This window comes from Gigantopelta aegis, chromosome 14 (genome assembly GCF_016097555.1).
Source record: "Gigantopelta aegis isolate Gae_Host chromosome 14, Gae_host_genome, whole genome shotgun sequence".
Taxonomy (NCBI): domain Eukaryota; kingdom Metazoa; phylum Mollusca; class Gastropoda; order Neomphalida; family Peltospiridae; genus Gigantopelta; species Gigantopelta aegis.
The window spans coordinates 26,035,937-26,055,961 of record NC_054712.1 but is presented as its reverse complement, the minus strand read 5'-3'; the positions used below and the strand labels follow the sequence as shown (position 1 = coordinate 26,055,961).

Sequence of the window (20,025 nt, the reverse complement as noted above, 5' to 3'; positions counted from 1 at the left end):
GTTTATAGAGTAGAGCTGGGCAGTATACCATATATACCGTTCGGTATCAGTATCATGTCAATACTGATTTACCATACCTTAACGAGCAAATCTCAGAATACTGAAATTTCGGTAATGAATGTCATTTAGTAAAGCACTAACGATATCTGATGAACACAAAATAGCTGAAATGAAGAGAGAGATGAATTTAATTTTATTTAGCTAAAATTAGCAGGTGAGACTTAACTCGGGCACACACTTAAAGCCAAGTATACCGAAAATACTGCTCGATATTGAAATCGGTATAGGTATTGTATCAATACCGAATACGGTATTGATACCAAAGTAAATCACCCCAAAAATACCAATACCAAACCTGAAATTTCAGTACCGCCCAGCTCTATTGGTCTATTTCTTGTTCCAGCCAGTGCACCACAACTGGTATATCAAAGGCTGTGGTATGTGCTATCCTGTCTGTGGGATGGTGCATATAAAAGATCCCTTGCTGCTAATGAAAAAATGTACCAGGTTTTCACTATGACTGTCAAAATGACCATATGTTTGACATCCAATAGCCGATGATTAATAAATCAGTGTGCTCTAGTGGTGTCATTAAACAAAACAAACTTCTTCTTTATTATCAATTGAAGATGTTAAGACAAGTTTATATCCATAGCAGAGCCTATAATGTAGCATTGTGACAGTCTATAATGTAGCATTGTGACAGTCTATAATGTAGCATTGTGACAGAGCCTATAATGTAGCATTGTGACAGAGCCTATAATGTAGCATTGTGACAGAATCTATAATGTAGCATTGTGACAGAGCCTATAATGTAGCATTGTGACAGTCTATAATGTAGCATTGTGACAGAGCCTATAATGTAGCATTGTGACAGAATCTATAATGTAGCATTGTGACAGAGCCTATAATGTAGCATTGTGACAGAATCTATAATGTAGCATTGTGACAGAGCCTATAATGTAGCATTGTGACAGTCTATAATGTAACATTGTGACAGAGCCTATAATGTAGCATTGTGACAGAGCCTATAATGTAGCATTGTGACAGAATCTATAATGTAGCATTGTGACAGAGCCTATAATGTAGCATTGTGACAGAGTCTTTAATGTAGCATTGTGACAGAGCCTATAATGTAGCATTGTGACAGAGCCTATAATGTAGCATTGTGACAGAATCTATAATGTAGCATTGTGACAGTCTATAATGTAGCATTGTGACAGAGCCTATAATGTAGCATTGTGACAGTCTATAATGTAGCACTGAGACAGTCTATAATGTAGCATTGTGACAGTCTATAATGTAGCATTGTGACTGTCTATAATGTAGCATTGTGACAGAGTCTATAATGTAGCACTGAGACAGTCTATAATGTAGCATTGTGACAGTCTATAATGTAGCATTGTGACAGAGCCTATAATGTAGCATTGTGACAGTCTATAATGTAGCACTGAGACAGTCTATAATGTAGCATTGTGACAGTCTATAATGTAGCATTGTGACTGTCTATAATGTAGCATTGTGACAGAGTCTATAATGTAGCACTGAGACAGAGTCTATAATGTAGCATTGTGACAGAGTCTATAATGTAGCATTGTGACAGAGCCTATAATGTAGCATTGTGACAGAATCTATAATGTAGCATTGTGACAGAGCCTATAATGTAGCATTGTGACAGAATCTATAATGTAGCATTGTGACAGAGCCTATAATGTAGCATTGTGACAGTCTATAATGTAACATTGTGACAGAGCCTATAATGTAGCATTGTGACAGAGCCTATAATGTAGCATTGTGACAGAATCTATAATGTAGCATTGTGACAGAGCCTATAATGTAGCATTGTGACAGTCTTTAATGTAGCATTGTGACAGAGCCTATAATGTAGCATTGTGACAGAGCCTATAATGTAGCATTGTGACAGAATCTATAATGTAGCATTGTGACAGTCTATAATGTAGCATTGCAGGCCTTTCCCCAGGATTTTTTTAAGGCGCTTACATATTTAACATCATTATAACACAAATCAAGCCAAAAGAAGTGGGGTAGTGGGTTGAAAACAGTTAAGTGTTTGCTTTCAATCCAGCTAATCATGTTTTGTTTGTTGTTGTGTTTTGTTTTTTTTTGTGGTTTTTTTTGGGGGGGGGGTAAACTTTTTTTAAAGTAACCCATCAATTCCCCACACCCAACAATTTCATAATTTGCGCCATGTTGTTGCTGTTGATTTCAGCGTCGTGTTAAATGCTTGTGATTTCTGCTTGTAAAATACCTAGGCACTTTAATAATAAAAAAACGTTAATAAAATTAAAATTTACGGTCTTTTTAAAATCCAGCTAACTTATTAAATGTCACCTCACAGTTTTACAAATATATATCTAACATTATCTGACAAATATGATTATTGTAAACTAATTCAGTGTACGTTTAACTCCAATTTGTATAAATAGGGCCTACTGCATGTTCATTTCCCGCAATCGCGATCTGCATGCGTGCTCTCGACCATAGGTACAAAATTAACCAAGACAAAGGAAATTACCGAAACTGCAGTTAGGTATTCATTGATGCAAACAACTATTGTTTTCCTACAGATTTACATCAAGATTTACTTCTGTGTAATCGTATTGTTTAATGTCTACAACGATGTCAGCTGACTCTGAAGCGTGACGTACATTCGCGCACCGAGAGCTTTCCTCAGTTCAGCCAACGAACGTTCTTCCTAACGTTCGCGAACTATTCGATTGGTGTCCGTCATGTCCATTTGGTTTAACGTGAAGCGCACAAACCAGTGTAGCGAACGTTTTGTTTTAGCTCGGTCTGGCCTAACTCAGCCCTTGGGATAGCCTACATGTCTTTCGGCCCTGAACTGGCATGTGTATTCAAATTGACATGCATTGTCGGTTTGTTTTTATTACTTTGGTTCAAAGACTTTACAAAATTAAAATAACAACTTACAGATCTTCCAGAAGTTGAATCACCGTCACATTGCTGTCATACATGTCGTTAAAATTAATAACCTTGATTATTAAAATAAACAAACATCATAAGGCATACGATTTTAGCAAATAACAATGTAGTTACGGTTTCGATATGGTAAATATATACCAGGATTAATGGTGACATGTTTTACTCAAGAATTTCACCTTCAAAGATGTTTATTCAATTAATAGGTATTTTCTTTGATTTGTCTTGATGCGTAATTCCCAAGCATACAGACATTATTACAACAAGCAGTTATCTGACGGATTAGTAGTAGCCAATCACCTGTACCACGTGACCAGCACAAGCCCGCCGACAATTAAAACGGTGCGATCAGTGGACCTCAAAGTGAACATCTAAAGAATTGCAGAGATACCAAATGGAAGTGTGATAATGTGTGGTGAATGACGTTACGGATCACAGCTCCATTGTTTTGTATACATGTTACAAATTAAGCCGACACGGTCCTGCAGTTAAGGCGCTTACCAGACATGAAGGCGCTTACTTGGCTGGCTAAGGGAGCACGGGCCGTGTCGGCTTATCGCTCTAGGGAAACCCCTGCATTGTGACAGAGCCTATAATGTAGCATTGTGACAGTCTATAATGTAGCACTGAGACAGTCTATAATGTAGCATTGTGACAGTCTATAATGTAGCATTGTGACTGTTTATAATGTAGCATTGTGACAGAGTCTATAATGTAGCACTGAGACAGAGTCTATAATGTAGCATTGTGACAGAGTCTATAATGTAACGTGACAGAGTCTATAATGTAGCACTGAGACAGTCTATAATGTAGCACTGAGACAGAGTCTATAATGTAGCATTGTGACAGAGTCTATAATGTAGCATTGTGACAGAGCCTATAATGTAGCATTGTGACAGAATCTATAATGTAGCATTGTGACAGAGCCTATAATGTAGCATTGTGACAGAATCTATAATGTAGCATTGTGACAGAGCCTATAATGTAGCATTGTGACAGTCTATAATGTAACATTGTGACAGAGCCTATAATGTAGCATTGTGACAGAGCCTATAATGTAGCATTGTGACAGAATCTATAATGTAGCATTGTGACAGAGCCTATAATGTAGCATTGTGACAGTCTTTAATGTAGCATTGTGACAGAGCCTATAATGTAGCATTGTGACAGAGCCTATAATGTAGCATTGTGACAGAATCTATAATGTAGCATTGTGACAGTCTATAATGTAGCATTGCAGGCCTTTCCCCAGGATTTTTTTAAGGCGCTTACATATTTAACATCATTATAACACAAATCAAGCCAAAAGAAGTGGGGTAGTGGGTTGAAAACAGTTAAGTGTTTGCTTTCAATCCAGCTAATCATGTTTTGTTTGTTGTTGTGTTTGTTTTTTTTTTGTGGTTTTTTTTTGGGGGGGGTAAACTTTTTTTAAAGTAACCCATCAATTCCCCACACCCAACAATTTCATAATTTGCGCCATGTTGTTGCTGTTGATTTCAGCGTCGTGTTAAATGCTTGTGATTTCTGCTTGTAAAATACCTAGGCACTTTAATAATAAAAAAACGTTAATAAAATTAAAATTTACGGTCTTTTTAAAATCCAGCTAACTTATTAAATGTCACCTCACAGTTTTACAAATATATATCTAACATTATCTGACAAATATGATTATTGTAAACTAATTCAGTGTACGTTTAACTCCAATTTGTATAAATAGGGCCTACTGCATGTTCATTTCCCGCAATCGCGATCTGCATGCATGCTCTCGACCATAGGTACAAAATTAACCAAGACAAAGGAAATTACCGAAACTGCAGTTAGGTATTCATTGATGCAAACAACTATTGTTTTCCTACAGATTTACATCAAGATTTACTTCTGTGTAATCGTATTGTTTAATGTCTACAACGATGTCAGCTGACTCTGAAGCGTGACGTACATTCGCGCACCGAGAGCTTTCCTCAGTTCAGCCAACGAACGTTCTTCCTAACGTTCGCGAACTATTCGATTGGTGTCCGTCATGTCCATTTGGTTTAACGTGAAGTGCACAAACCAGTGTAGCGAACGTTTTGTTTTAGCTCGGTCTGGCCTAACTCAGCCCTTGGGATAGCCTACATGTCTTTCGGCCCTGAACTGGCATGTGTATTCAAATTGACATGCATTGTCGGTTTGTTTTTATTACTTTGGTTCAAAGACTTTACAAAATTAAAATAACAACTTACAGATCTTCCAGAAGTTGAATCACCGTCACATTGCTGTCATACATGTCGTTAAAATTAATAACCTTGATTATTAAAATAAACAAACATCATAAGGCATACGATTTTAGCAAATAACAATGTAGTTACGGTTTCGATATGGTAAATATATACCAGGATTAATGGTGACATGTTTTACTCAAGAATTTCACCTTCAAAGATGTTTATTCAATTAATAGGTATTTTCTTTGATTTGTCTTGATGCGTAATTCCCAAGCATACAGACATTATTACAACAAGCAGTTATCTGACGGATTAGTAGTAGCCAATCACCTGTACCACGTGACCAGCACAAGCCCGCCGACAATTAAAACGGTGCGATCAGTGGACCTCAAAGTGAACATCTAAAGAATTGCAGAGATACCAAATGGAAGTGTGATAATGTGTGGTGAATGACGTTACGGATCACAGCTCCATTGTTTTGTATACATGTTACAAATTAAGCCGACACGGTCCTGCAGTTAAGGCGCTTACCAGACATGAAGGCGCTTACTTGGCTGGCTAAGGGAGCACGGGCCGTGTCGGCTTATCGCTCTAGGGAAACCCCTGCATTGTGACAGAGCCTATAATGTAGCATTGTGACAGTCTATAATGTAGCACTGAGACAGTCTATAATGTAGCATTGTGACAGTCTATAATGTAGCATTGTGACTGTCTATAATGTAGCATTGTGACAGAGTCTATAATGTAGCACTGAGACAGAGTCTATAATGTAGCATTGTGACAGAGTCTATAATGTAACGTGACAGAGTCTATAATGTAGCACTGAGACAGTCTATAATGTAGCACTGAGACAGAGTCTATAATGTAGCATTGTGACAGAGTCTATAATGTAGCATTGAGACAGAGTCTATAATATAGCATTGTGACAGTCTATAATGTAGCATTGTGACAGTCTATAATGTAGCATTGTGACTGTCTATAATGTAGCACTGAGACAGTCTATAATGTAGCACTGAGACAGAGTCTATAATATAGCATTGAGACAGAGTCTATAATGTAGCATTGTGACAGTCTATAATGTAGCATTGTGACAGTCTATAATGTAGCATTGTGACTGTCTATAATGTAGCATTGTGACAGAGTCTATAATGTAGCACTGAGACAGTCTATAATGTAGCATTGTGACAGAGTCTATAATGTAGCATTGTGACAGTCTATAATGTAGCATTGTGACAGTCTATAATGTAGCATTGTGACTGTCTATAATGTAGCATTGTGACAGAGTCTATAATGTAGCACTGAGACAGAGTCTATAATGTAGCATTGTGACAGTCTATAATGTAGCACTGAGACAGAGTCTATAATGTAGCATTGTGACAGAGTATAATGTAGCATTGTGACAGATTCTATAATGTAGCACTGAGACAGAGTCTATAATGTAGCATTGTGACAGAGTCTATAATGTAGCATTGTGACAGTCTATAATGTAGCATTGTGACAGTCTATAATGTAGCATTGTGACTGTCTATAATGTAGCATTGTGACAGAGTCTATAATGTAGCACTGAGACAGAGTCTATAATGTAGCACTGAGACAGAGTCTATAATGTAGCACTGAGACAGAGTCTATAATGTAGCATTGTGACAGTCTATAATGTAGCACTGAGACAGAGTCTATAATGTAGCATTGTGACAGATTCTATAATGTAGCACTGAGACAGAGTCTATAATGTAGCATTGTGACAGAGTCTATAATGTAGCATTGTGACAGTCTATAATGTAGCATTGTGACAGTCTATAATGTAGCATTGTGACTGTCTATAATGTAGCATTGTGACAGAGTCTATAATGTAGCACTGAGACAGAGTCTATAATGTAGCACTGAGACAGAGTCTATAATGTAGCACTGAGACAGAGTATAATGTAGCATTGTGACAGATTCTATAATGTAGCACTGAGACAGAGTCTATAATGTAGCATTGTGACAGAGTCTATAATGTAGCACTGAGACAGTCTATAATGTAGCACTGAGACAGAGTCTATAATGTAGCATTGTGACAGTCTATAATGTAGTACTGAGACAGTCTATAATGTAGCACTGAGACAGTCTATAATGTAGCATTGTGACAGTCTATAATGTAGCACTGTGACAGTCTATAATGTAGCACTGTGACAGTCTATAATGTAGCACTGTGACAGAGTCTATAATGTAGCACTGAGACAGAGTCTATAATGTAGCATTGTGACAGTCTATAATGTTGCATTGTGACAGTCTATAATGTAGCGTTGTGAGTCTATAATGTAGCGTTGTGACAGTCTACAATGTAGCATTGAGACAGAGTCTATAAAGTAGCATTGAGACAGAGTCTATAATTTAGTAGTAGTTATTATTAAAGCAATGATCAACACAAATTTCGGTATTATTCATGTCATTAAGAATATCTTTGCTTGAAACTTTGAATTCTACAACCAACACTAAAAGAAAGAAATTATGTGACAATAAGTATCTACGTATTTGTCTGAAACGTTTATTGGGTTTATTTCTGTTTTATGTCACTGACCTGTTGTATTTTCAGAAAGATGCCCATTAAGGAGATCCACCTGAACAAGGTTTTAGAAGAGTTGGAACTCAGTCAGGAAGAGGTGAATTTCTGAAATAGTTATGCATGTTTTGTTTCAGAACAGGAACAAATTTTAATTTGTGATGGATGATATTCTCTTTGTCTCTCTCAGTCTGTTTTTGTCTTTTAGTCCCCTGCCGGTCCAACTGGAGTGGACTGTAGGATTCATCTGTCCCACATATAGTTTTCCAGACTTTTTTTTGGAATGCCTCAAGATAGTGAGCTTAAATTTTGTCTGTAGCTTTATCATGTAGAGTTACAGATCCAGTTTTACTTGACTGGGATTTGCCTATGTTTGACACAGTTATGGCCCTTGAACTAAGAAGATATTGGTTTAGCCTGGTAGTGGACACAGATTACTTGTAAATTAGCAGTGTTCTTAGAATACTTGTTGTTTGTTTGTTTCTGTTCTCCTTCCTTCCCTTCCTCCGTGACTCTGTTCCTTCCAGTTCCCTTTCACCATCACTCCCCTTCTCCCTTGCCTGCCCTTGTTCTCCCTTCCTTGCTAATTGCCTTTCTCCCTGACTCCGAAATAAGTGACTGACTTGATTACATATGAAATGGTTTTATCTTACAGTTTATAGATTTGTGTATACTACTTGGCTGCGATTACTGTGACTCGATTCGTGGAATTGGCCCAAAACGTGCCATTGAGCTGATAAAACAACACAAAACCATAGATGGGGTTCTCCAGCACATTGATAAAAAGGTAACATTCATTAACAGGAATTCATTCAGTATCATAAATACATCTTTTCATTTATATAGTTATTTATTGCATGCAGGACAGACCTATTCCATTAATATATGACATTTTTAAAGTAAAGAAAACTGTTAAATATAGTTTTATAACAGAAGCAGTGATTCAAAGTCAATTTAACACTGCAAGACAGATAGAAAGCACCCACTTTGAAATTAATATGTTAATGGAATATGTCCTAAATGCAGATTATATATATATATATATATATATATAATGTGATCAGCTAGTTCATTCTATTAAAATTATAGTAATTTATATTGAATTTATTGTGATCTGTGTTTTTAATCAACAAAACTATTTTTTAAATATATTTTCACTTTTGGTTTTGTTAATACAGCGCCACAGAATTTGGGTTTTCCTGTTAATATTTGACTGAGGCTACAAAGTCAGATCATTTGATATGAAATGGAGTAGGGTAATGTTTTGTAAAAGAGCTGTTAATTAAAATATGATTTTCTTTTCCTGTTTTCATTTTTGGAAAATTTTGCAGTTAAGTTACCAGATTCTACAAAGAACATACCATATTTTTAACACGACTGATTTCTTTAACTTTTACCAGTATTGTATAAATATGACCAAGATCTTCTTTAATTGAATATTATTAGTGTTTACCTTTGACTTATGTTTCAGAAATACACAATTCCTGAAAACTGGATGTATAAGGTAATGACAACATTTTAGGTTAGTTAAACAACGAAGAAGAATATTTGCTTACCGAAACTTCAGTGCATTTTAAGCTGTAGCTATTTTGTGTCTAACAAATTGTTATTTCGACACTTTGTTGAGAAAAAGAAAGGAAACTCCCAGCCACAACACAAGCTATCTCCACCAATAAAGCAGATGGGAAGCCTTTAAATATGCCCTTTCCCATTGACAAGACAGTACATGTCACAGTTTTTGATGTATCAGTTGTTGAGCATTGGTTGTGACAGGAAAAAATTAGTCCATATGGGGTGATTGATCCTGCAATCCATTACCAGTGCTATACTGACTGAGCTAAATGTAAAGAATGATTTATTTGCTTCACATGTTATTAAACTTAGAAAGGAAGTTTAGCTACTTCATATGTTATTAAACTTGGAAAGGAATTTTATTTGCTTCATATGTTATTAAACTTAGAAAGGAATTTTATTTGCTTCATATGTTATTAAACTTAAAAAGGAATTTTATTTGCTTCATATGTTATTAAACTTAAAAAGGAATTTTATGTTATTAAACTTAGAAAGGAATTTTATTTGCTTCATACATGGTCTGTTAAAAAATTATCCGACCTTAAGCCGGGGGAAAAAAGTAGCTTAAATTTTGGGTTCCAACTCTTAATCTCCTTTGAAGTGGGCCCCTTGTGACTCCACACTCTTAGCTCAGCGGTTCTTCCATTGCTGAAAACATTTCTTGAAGTCCAGTTTTGGAATGGCTGTCAGGTGCGACATCGCGTTCTTTATGATGTTATCTCGGCTCCCAATCAGGACCCTTTCAGCGGCATCTTCAGCTTGTAGAATAGCCAGAAATCACAAGGAGCCATGTCTGGAGAGTAGGGAGCCTGGCGAACCTGAGTAATTCCATGCTTGGCCAAGAAATCCAGGACCAGGTATGAAGAATGGGCCGGGGCGTTATCATGATGCAGCTGCCAGTTTCGTGACTCCCACAGGTCCGGTGTATTGCACCGAACTGCATCACGCATAACTCCCACAGGTCCGGTCTATTGCACCAAACTGCATCACGCGTAACTCCCACAGGTTCGGTTTCTTGTGCCGAACTGCATCACGAGTGACTCCCACAGGTCTGGTCTATTGCACCAAACTGCATCATGTGTAACTCCCACAGGTTCGGTCTATTGCGCGATCTGCATCACGAGTGACTCCAACAGGTCAGGTCTGTTGCACCGAACTGCATCACGTGTGACTCCCACAGGTGCGGTCTGTTGCACTGAACTGCATCACGAAGACGACGGAGAACCTATTGATAATACTGCTTTAAAACACTTTGCTCCTTACTTATCTTGCTTTCTTTGGCCTTGGGGATTGCTGGAGACTTCCACTGCGACCACTGAGCCTTGTCCTGTGCAATGTCAAGGTGGAGCTCTTGCTGCTCATGCGAAAGCAGCTTGGGCACACATTTCTCGGTCACTCTGCGCATGCCCAAATCAACTGTTAAAATGGTGTGTGCAGAACCTTCGCTAATCTCAATGTTATTAGCAATTTCTTGGACAGTCAACGGACAGTCTTCCATGATGAAATTGGGCACTTGGTCAATGACATGTGGATTTTGGCTTGTTGATGGCCTCCCGGAACACGGGTCACTGTCAACCGAAGTTCGGCTATCTTTAAACTGGTTAAACCATTCTTTAATGTATGTAACCCCCATAGCATCATTGCTGAAGGCATGCTGAATCTTACGAATTGTTTCAGTTTGGGTATAAACAAGCTTTTGGCAAAACTTGATGCAGTAACACTACTCAACATGTGGAAATGTGACGAGCACGTGTTACACAATCACAAACACCGTCTACCTGGCAGAAACTGACTCACTGGGTGAGGCTTCAAAAATTCTACTACCGTACTTGACCCACTTTAGCCTTTCGGATGCAACTGGTTACTGAGAAAAAAAATTAAGGTCGGACACTTTTTGAACAAACCTCGTATGTTATTAAATTTAGAAAGGACTTTTATTTACTTCATATGTTATTAAACGTAGACAGGAATATTATTTACTTCATATGTTGTTAAACTTAGAAAGGACTTATTTACTGTATAATATGTTGTTAAACTTAGAAAGGAATTTTATTTACTGTATAATATGTTGTTAAACTTAGAAAGGAATTTTATTTACTTCATATGTTATTAAACTTGGCAAGGAATTTGATTTACTTCATATGTTATTAAACTTAGCAAGGAATTTTAGCTACATCATGTTATTAAACTTAGAAAGGAATTTTAGCTACTTCATATGTTGTTAAACTTAGAAAGGAATTTTAGCTACTTTGACAGTTTTTACATGAAAAACTAAATCTTATGGAATACATTTTTAGGCTATTTATACTAATCTTTCTTACCCACTAACACGAATCGTCCACCCCTCCCCCACCCCGACCAAAACAGATTTTAAAAAGTATTGATTACTGTGTTAAAGTAACCATTATTCAGATTTATGCAATATTTAATTTTATCTTCATTAACATTCATTCATTCATTCATTCATTCATTCATTCATTCATTCATTCTATTGCACCAAACTACATCACGAGTGACTCCCACAGGTCTGGTCTATTGCACCAAACTGCATCACACGTAACTCCCACAGGTCCGGTCTATTGCACCGAACTGCATCATGCATAACTCCCACAGATCCGGTCTCTTGTGCCAAACTGCATCATGAGTGACTCCCACAGGTCCAGTCTATTGCACCAAACTGCATCATGCGTAACTCCCACAGGTCCGGTCTGTTGCACCGAACTGCATCATGAGTGACTCCCACAGGTCCGGTCTGTTGCACCGAACTGCATCATGCGTAACTCCCACAGGTCCGGTCTGTTGCACCGAACTACATCATGAGTGACTCCCACAGGTCCGGTCTGTTGCACCGAACTGCATCATGCGTAACTCCCACAGGTCCGGTCTGTTGCACCGAACTACATCACGAGTGACTCCCACAGGTCCGGTCTGTTGCACCGAACTGCATCATGAGTGACTCCCACAGGTCCAGTCTATTGCACCAAACTGCATCATGCGTAACTCCCACAGGTCCGGTCTATTGCACCAAACTACATCACAAGTGACTCCCACAGGTCCGGTCTGTTGCACCGAACTGCATCACGAGTGACTCCCACAGGTCCGGTCTATTGCACCGAACTGCATCATGCATAACTCCCACAGGTCCGGTCTATTGCACCAAACTGCATCATGCGTAACTCCCACAGGTCCGGTCTGTTGCACCAAACTGCATCATGCATAACTCCCACAGGTCCGGTCTATTGCACCAAACTGCATCATGCATAACTCCCACAGGTCCGGTCTGTTGCACCAAACTGCATCACGAAGACAATGGAGAACCTCTTGATAATACTGCTTTAAAACATTTTTCTCCTTCTCTTGCTTTCTTTGGCCTTGGGGATTGCTGGAGACTTCCACTGCGACCACTGAGCCTTGTCCTGTACGATGTCAAGGCGGCGCTCTTGCTGCTCGTGCGAAAGCAGCTTAGGCACACATTTCTCGGTCACTCTGTGCATGCCCAAATCAACTGTTAAAATGGTGTGTGCAGAACCTTGGCTAATCTCAGTGTTATTAGCAATTTCTTGGACAGTCAACCGACGGTCTTCCACGATGAAATAGGGCACTTGATCAATGACGTGTGGATTTTGGCTTGTTGATAGCCTCCCGGAACACGGATCACTGTCAACCGAAGTTCGGCTATCTTTAAACTGGTTAAACCGTTCTTTAATGTGTGTAACCCCCATAGCATCGTTGCTGAAGGCATGCTGAATCTTACGAATTGTTTCAGTTTGGGTATAAACAAGCTTTTGGCAAAACTTGATGCAGTAACACTGCTCAACATGTGGAAATGTGACGAGCACGTGTTACACAATCACAAACACCTGGCAGAAACTGACTCACTGGGTGAGGCTTAAAAAATTCACGCATGTGCAGTAAGTTCTACTACCGCACTTGACCCACTTCGGACACTTTTTGAACAGACCTCGTATGTTATTAAATTTAGAAAGGACTTTTATTTACTTCATATGTTATTAAACTTAGACAGGAATATTATTTACTTCATATGTTGTTAAACTTAGAAAGGACTTTTGTTTACCGTACTTCATAATATGTTGTGAAATTTAGAAAGGAATTTTATTTACTTCATATGTTATTAAACTTGGCAAGGAATTTGATTTACTTCATATGTTATTAAACTTAGAAAGGAAGTTTAGCTACATCATGTTATTAAACTTAGAAAGGAATTTTAGCTACTTCATATGTTATTAAACTTAGAAAGGAATTTTAGCTACTTTGACAGCTTTTACATGAAAACCTAAATCTTATGGAATACATTTTTAGGCTATTCATACAAATCTTTCTTACCCACTAACACGAATCGTTCACCCCTCCCCCACCCCGACCAAAACAGATTTTAAAAAGTATTGATTACTGTGTTAAAGTAACCATTATTCAGATTTATGCATTATTTAATTTTATCTTCGTTAACATTCATTCATTCATTCATTCATTCATTCATTCATTCATTCTATTTTCAGGAAGCAAGAGAACTATTTAAAAGTCCTGATATTAAAGACCCAATAGACATTGAGGTAAGTTGATAAAAGCCTGCTTAACCACCATGTTTGCTGTAATTTAGTTTTACACATAGTGCTTTTAATTTATTTAACTCATGTATATGTAGTAAACTATTAAATTTGAGGATGAACCATATGATGTTTCCCAGTTTGCCAACATATATTGTTTTTTCTATGCCAGGTTTAATATTTAATAGGAAAATGTTACTATGTGTGCAAGTCGGCAATAACATATTTACAGGTCTCTTACAATTAACATTTTCATTTGTGAGTCGCTCACACAAATCTAATTTTGCGTGATATATTTTTCATTTGTGCATTAAATTTAGGACATCATTTGTATGGACTCAAAAAAGGAAATGGGTTAGCTGAATTTATTTAGTGTTCCATTCTCAGAGGGCTGCATTACACTTGGCATACAACCACAAGTGGTGAGGTATTATTACAAGTGTCAGTTGATTACAGTGTTGGGAATCGGTTGAAATTTCATCATCGATCATCGGTTATAAAACCTCTGCAATTGCCTGAGGCAGTCGGCAATGCCACAAAGATTGCCGTGTAGTTTTTAATTCTCCACAGCACATTTTTTACATTGGACTTTATTCATGTTTTTCTTCAATGGCATGTTTTCTTGCTGTGGATGTTTTCTTGCTGCGGATGTTTTCTTGCTGTGGATGTTTTCTTGCTGTGGATGTTTTCTTAATTGCACGGGGTTGGTTATAGTCTGTTGGCACCAACCAATCAATTTTCGATAATACAATCACTTAGAATTATATGAATATAAGAAGGATTTTAGTTATAGGGACCATGCACTTATTGTCTTGTTCAACGAGACCCTACAAATGGCTAATTATATTTTTAATAACTATTTAATATCTTTTTTCTTTATTTGTACATGAAAACAAAGACCAACATCAAAATATTTACATCAATTCCATAATCTAAACTGGAGTAACTATTACAGTTAACATTTTTCCATACAATCGATTATGGATTATTATACTCGATATCACATCTGTAAAGCCAAACCGAACATCACTACTCAGGGGCGGTGCAGATGGTATGGCCGATAAGGCATTTAAAATTTTTGTGTTGTATCTGTGAAAAGGTCCTTCACGCGTGAATATGAAAGAAGAGTATAGCTACCTCAAACCATTATCTCTTACACTGTGCTGCCCCTGCTACTTGATGATATTTTAAAAAAAACATGAAATAGCCTCTATTTATCATATATTAGCTTGCATATCCAGTGTAATCAAAGTATGTGATATTTTTCAAATCACATACTTTCAGAATTTGATAACTTTGCAAATTAGATGTAAATTAATCGAGATCACGGCACTACGTTTATTGACATTTAAACAAACGTACTACAGTGACTATCCATAACTGATTCATTCATAGTCATCAAACAAACATTTCAATAGTAATTTTACACTCAAAGCTGTCCAGTGTTCAGAAAACAAAAAACCCATTAAGCACTAGTTTATTTTTATGTATGGATATCCAATTTTTGTTCCTAATATATGATACTGAAAAACACTGGTAATAACCTCTATATATTTTTACAGCTAAAGTGGACAGACCCGGATGAAGAGAACTTGGTGGAATACATGTGTAAACAAAAGGCATTTAGGTAGGTACAACCTTTAAACAAGGATTGTTTGCCTACAGTGAAATTCAAAGGTATAAACAAAAATTTAATCTCAATGTAAAACACATTGTCACCATAGTGGACTGGATATATTCAAAAACCAAAATTGCCTAATTCAGAGTTTTTGTTTCACCTAGGATGAAAAAGTTATTTTTATTTTCAATATTTAAAAATGTTTTTACAACATTTAAATTATCCTTTCTGAATTTAAACTTCCACTAGTTAATTATTTACTATTGTACACTGATGGCGAGTGTGTTCTGTATTGTGATTGGTTAATTATATTCTTTTTCCGGGATCAAATGAAAATAACACCCGGAAAGCTAATGACGTCATTAGAAAGTGACGCCATTAGCAATTTGAACAGGCAAAGTTGATGATTCAAGGGTCTACAGTTAGATTGTAGCCAGGTTTGGGGTTTTTTCAAGAAATACCAAATATAGTTAGTTCTGTAGAAAAACAATTCAGTTTACAGTGGACATAATCATATGGAGTTTTAGATTTGCGGGTGTTATTGTCTATTTGATGCCCACAAATGTTTCATTTTTTACCTCAAGCTAATGCCTTCGGTCAAAACTGACATTTGCAAGATCAAATAGACAATAACACCCACAAATCTAAAAACTCCATATGGTTATCTCCTAAATAAACCTGTCGTCTCATGATTTTATGGCAGTCATTTTACTTCTGTTATTAAGTTATGTTATATATGATTAAGATGGGGTTTTTTGTATGGTATGCCCAAACTGTCTGTGTATATATCATATGATTGATATTTCATGCAAAAAAATTATTATTCTTTTCATCTTAACCTGACCTCTTATAACACTTTAAAGTGAAAATAATCAAAATAGCTACAATAAAAAATAAAGTAAAACTTGTGGATAAATAAAATCCACCACAAAATAAGTGTTTGGAATTAACTCCCAAGTAGTAGATGGCTTGAATAAACAAAGGCAAAATAACACAAGTCTGGACCACGTAAGAGAATGAGAAAGAAGGAAGTAGCTATCACATGACTGGAACAAGATGCGTGTTCCATATCGTAAGAATTTAGCCACATGTTATAATGTTCGGACTAGTCAGGGCTAGCTTACCAAGTTATCTGCTAATCTTCAAAAATTGCATAAAAAAGCCCCAATTATTTTTTGACAAAATATCAGTTACTACATGAAATTATTTTGCCAAATTAAAATAAAATTTGCAATTGATGAATTTGGTATGTGTCCGAGCTTACCCTGCTATTCTATGTGAATATGGGGGAAATGCAATTGAAAAGAAATTACAATCCAAATTTTCTTCTGCACTAGTACAGGGATGTTCTTAATAGGTGGCAGTCAGCGAGTTCTTTACACCCTGTTAAATAATTGTTGGCTGGGTATAGAATGAAAAGAAGAAATGTTTCCCAACAGAATGTTGATATGTTTAAAATCTAATTGGAGCATGTTGACTACCCTACATATACTCACGGAAAAACGTTACTGTGCATCATTAAAATTTCAGTTGGACCTATATTTTTTTAATTTAAAAATATTGTGATTTATATAGATGTACTATTTATCTGTTAAAAGTACGGTGATCCTCTCCTGCCTTCTGAACCTGAAGTACTGTTTACACAATGTTTGGTGAGCCGCCAGTGATGATGTAACAGAACAACGTACTGATGTACGGTCATGGTTGTACTTCCAAATATTTCCAAATGATTCCATATGTGCACCCGCTTAATACTGACGATTTGCTGACGTGGCGTCACATGTCGACTCCCTAAACATGGAAGATCCCTAGTACCCTTAAACTGTCGAGAACATCTCCACAGATATTGCATAGTGTTCTGATGAACACCAATGAATACCAAAATTACTAGCAACAGCGTTTGTAACCTCAATCACACCCATCGTTCGAAGGAGTCCATTTTCTGGTAGGCGTGACATCACACTGACGACGATCAGATACCAACAAAAATATTTTTCTGAGTGATGAGAATCCATACAATAGTTTTAAAGTCCAATGATAAGAAAAATGACGTCAAACAGGAGCACGTGACCAAGAACGCTAGTAATGCAACGTGTGATCATAAAGTATGAATAGTTCGTGCAATTGACAGGACACCGCTGGAATATCGACGAGAGTGATTACACGTTCAGTTACTTAAATTTTTAGAACCAGATTTCAAGTAAATTCTGTTCTATATATGCAATCATTTGGTGCACAGGAATTTTTTTCCTGTGAGTATATATATGCTTTTGAAAGCTTGTTCCCGATTGGTTAATAATATTAGCTGCTTCATTACAGACTTGATAGATGGCTGTAATTTAATTTTCATCTATTTCTGCACTGTGTTGGGGTGTAGTTTCCTTCCCAGTAATGGTTTGTAATTTGTATTGTAGTGAAGACCGAATTAGGAACGGAATCAAGAAACTTACAAAAGCGAAACAAGGAACCACACAAGGGAGAATGGATTCATTTTTTTCTATCGTCTCCACATCTTCGTCTTCATTAAAAAGAAAGGCAAGTTTAGTTTTTTTGTTGCTGTAATATTAAAGTTTAATTAACCATACCAGGGATGGGACGTAGCCCAGTGGTAAAGCGCTTGCTTGATGCACGGTCAGTCTGGGATCGATCCCTGTTGGTAGGCCCATTGGTCTATTTCTCATTCCAGCCAGTGCACCATGACTGGTTGTTGTATGTGCTATCCTGTCTATGGGATGGTGCATATAAAAGATCCCTTGCTACTAATAAAAAAATGTGGATTTCCTTTCTAAGACTATACATCAAAATTACCAAATGCTTGACATCCAATAGCCGATGATTAATAAATCAATGTGTTCTAGTGGTGTCGTTAAACAAAACAAACTTTACCTAACCCAACTACTTTTGCATATCCATTACTTAATTGTCAGTTGTTGGTTGTCAAACATTTGGTAATTTTGACACATATTCTTCTGAGGAAACCAGCTACATATTCCATTTGCACTAAGGGATCTTTTACATGCACTTTTCCAGACAGGACAGCACATACCATGGCCTATGGTATACCAGTTGTGGGGCACTGTTTAGGACATTGGGGGGGGGGGTGAGGGGGGGTGGCAATGGAACAGCTGAGGGGTTCAATACAACCTAGATCCTGCCCTTGTAATATTACAAACCTATAAGGTAATGGGGGGGGGGGGGGGGGGGGGATTTTGTTTTCTTTTTGTTTTGTTTTGCAGAGAGAGTATGTGGAATGAAGATTAATATGAGAATAGTGCTGGCTTACAAATAATAAAACAACAGAGCCACGTATGCTATTTTGGATTTAACACCAGAAATGTTATAATAAGGCAGATGCATGCGGGAATATGATAACTGAAATACATTGTTTTTTAGTATGACAAAAATAATTTTGTTATTCTTTTATTTACTTCCAGGCTGAACCACAAAAGGGCAGTGCCAAAAAGAAAGCCAAAGGAGGTTCATCCAAACGGGGGAAGTGAAATGGTAGCTGTCAAAGGATATTTTAAGAAACAGAAAATTTGGAACAAAGATGATGTGAATGAACTGGCTATATTCTAGCATGAAAACACTGTACAATGCTACTTGCTATCACCATCAAATGAGTTCATCTTGTTTTACGGAAGAGGCATCATTTAAGATTTTAATGCTTTTAGTAATATAATCACTCACGCAACCAGTCACCTGTTTTAACAGATCCACTTAGTGTTCACCCTGGTTGGTTTATGTAGTACTTGCATTAAGCAGGGGCCTAATTCACTAAACTCTCACAACTTTGAGATTTACAGCACTGAAAGACTTGCACGGACAACGTAATTTTCTTAAAGAGATCTTTGTAAATTAGGCCCTAGCCGCGTATCTGACGAAGCCACATCAATATCAGCAGGGCTTGTAGATTATGGTAGCTCCACTCCCATGGCTAGTGATATTCGATGTTGGGCTAGTAAATAACTGCTATTGCCATGCCAGACTGCTAGTGGAAAAAAAAAGAAGTCAAATGTTGCAGTTAAGTCGATTTTGTAAATATGAATATCCTTCCCCCACCCCAACCCACCAATGTTAGTGTTTTTAAGCTCTATCTCCCTCTTTAGGTGACATATCCGATTATTACTATTATTTAGTAAAATTGGATTAACTTAAAAGTAAAATAGGGCTAGTGAATTTTTAATTATGGCTAGTAAATTGTTTAAATCACTGTTCCCATGGCTAGTGGATTTTATAAAAATTCTAGAAGCCCTGGTATTGGGTCAGCTAATGTGTGAATCTCTAGCATGTCACACTTCAAAGTATGAGGTTTTTGAAGACTGCTTGGTAGAGTAACATGTACAAAGATATCCTATAATAAAAAACTACATTTTCTTTTAGTGGATAGACAGCCACTATTGGGCAACATGTTTCTTTCTAGGAGGTTTTCAGGGTTTGACAGCTATTGGGCAACATGTTTCTTCTAGGAGGTTTTCAGGGTTTGACAGCTATTGGGCAACATGTTTCTTTCTAGGAGGTTTTCAGGGTTTGACAGCTATTGGGCAACATGTTTCTTCTAGGAGG

At 37.1% G+C, this 20,025-nt stretch overlaps 1 protein-coding gene across 1 annotated transcript in view; it reads left to right on the top strand.

The window, feature by feature from the left end:
- The window catches only part of LOC121388564 (flap endonuclease 1-like), a 30,577-nt gene extending 11,084 nt beyond the window's left edge, over positions 1–19,493 (top strand). Inside the window, exons 7-13 of the mRNA XM_041519947.1 lie at positions 7,738–7,804; positions 8,360–8,491; positions 9,176–9,208; positions 13,794–13,847; positions 15,404–15,468; positions 17,874–17,994; positions 18,894–19,493. Of these exons, the coding sequence (XP_041375881.1) occupies positions 7,738–7,804; positions 8,360–8,491; positions 9,176–9,208; positions 13,794–13,847; positions 15,404–15,468; positions 17,874–17,994; positions 18,894–18,959 (538 nt within the window). The 3' untranslated portion in view covers positions 18,960–19,493. The remainder of the gene's footprint in view (positions 1–7,737; positions 7,805–8,359; positions 8,492–9,175; positions 9,209–13,793; positions 13,848–15,403; positions 15,469–17,873; positions 17,995–18,893) is intronic.
- The last annotated feature ends 532 nt before the right edge of the window (positions 19,494–20,025 follow it).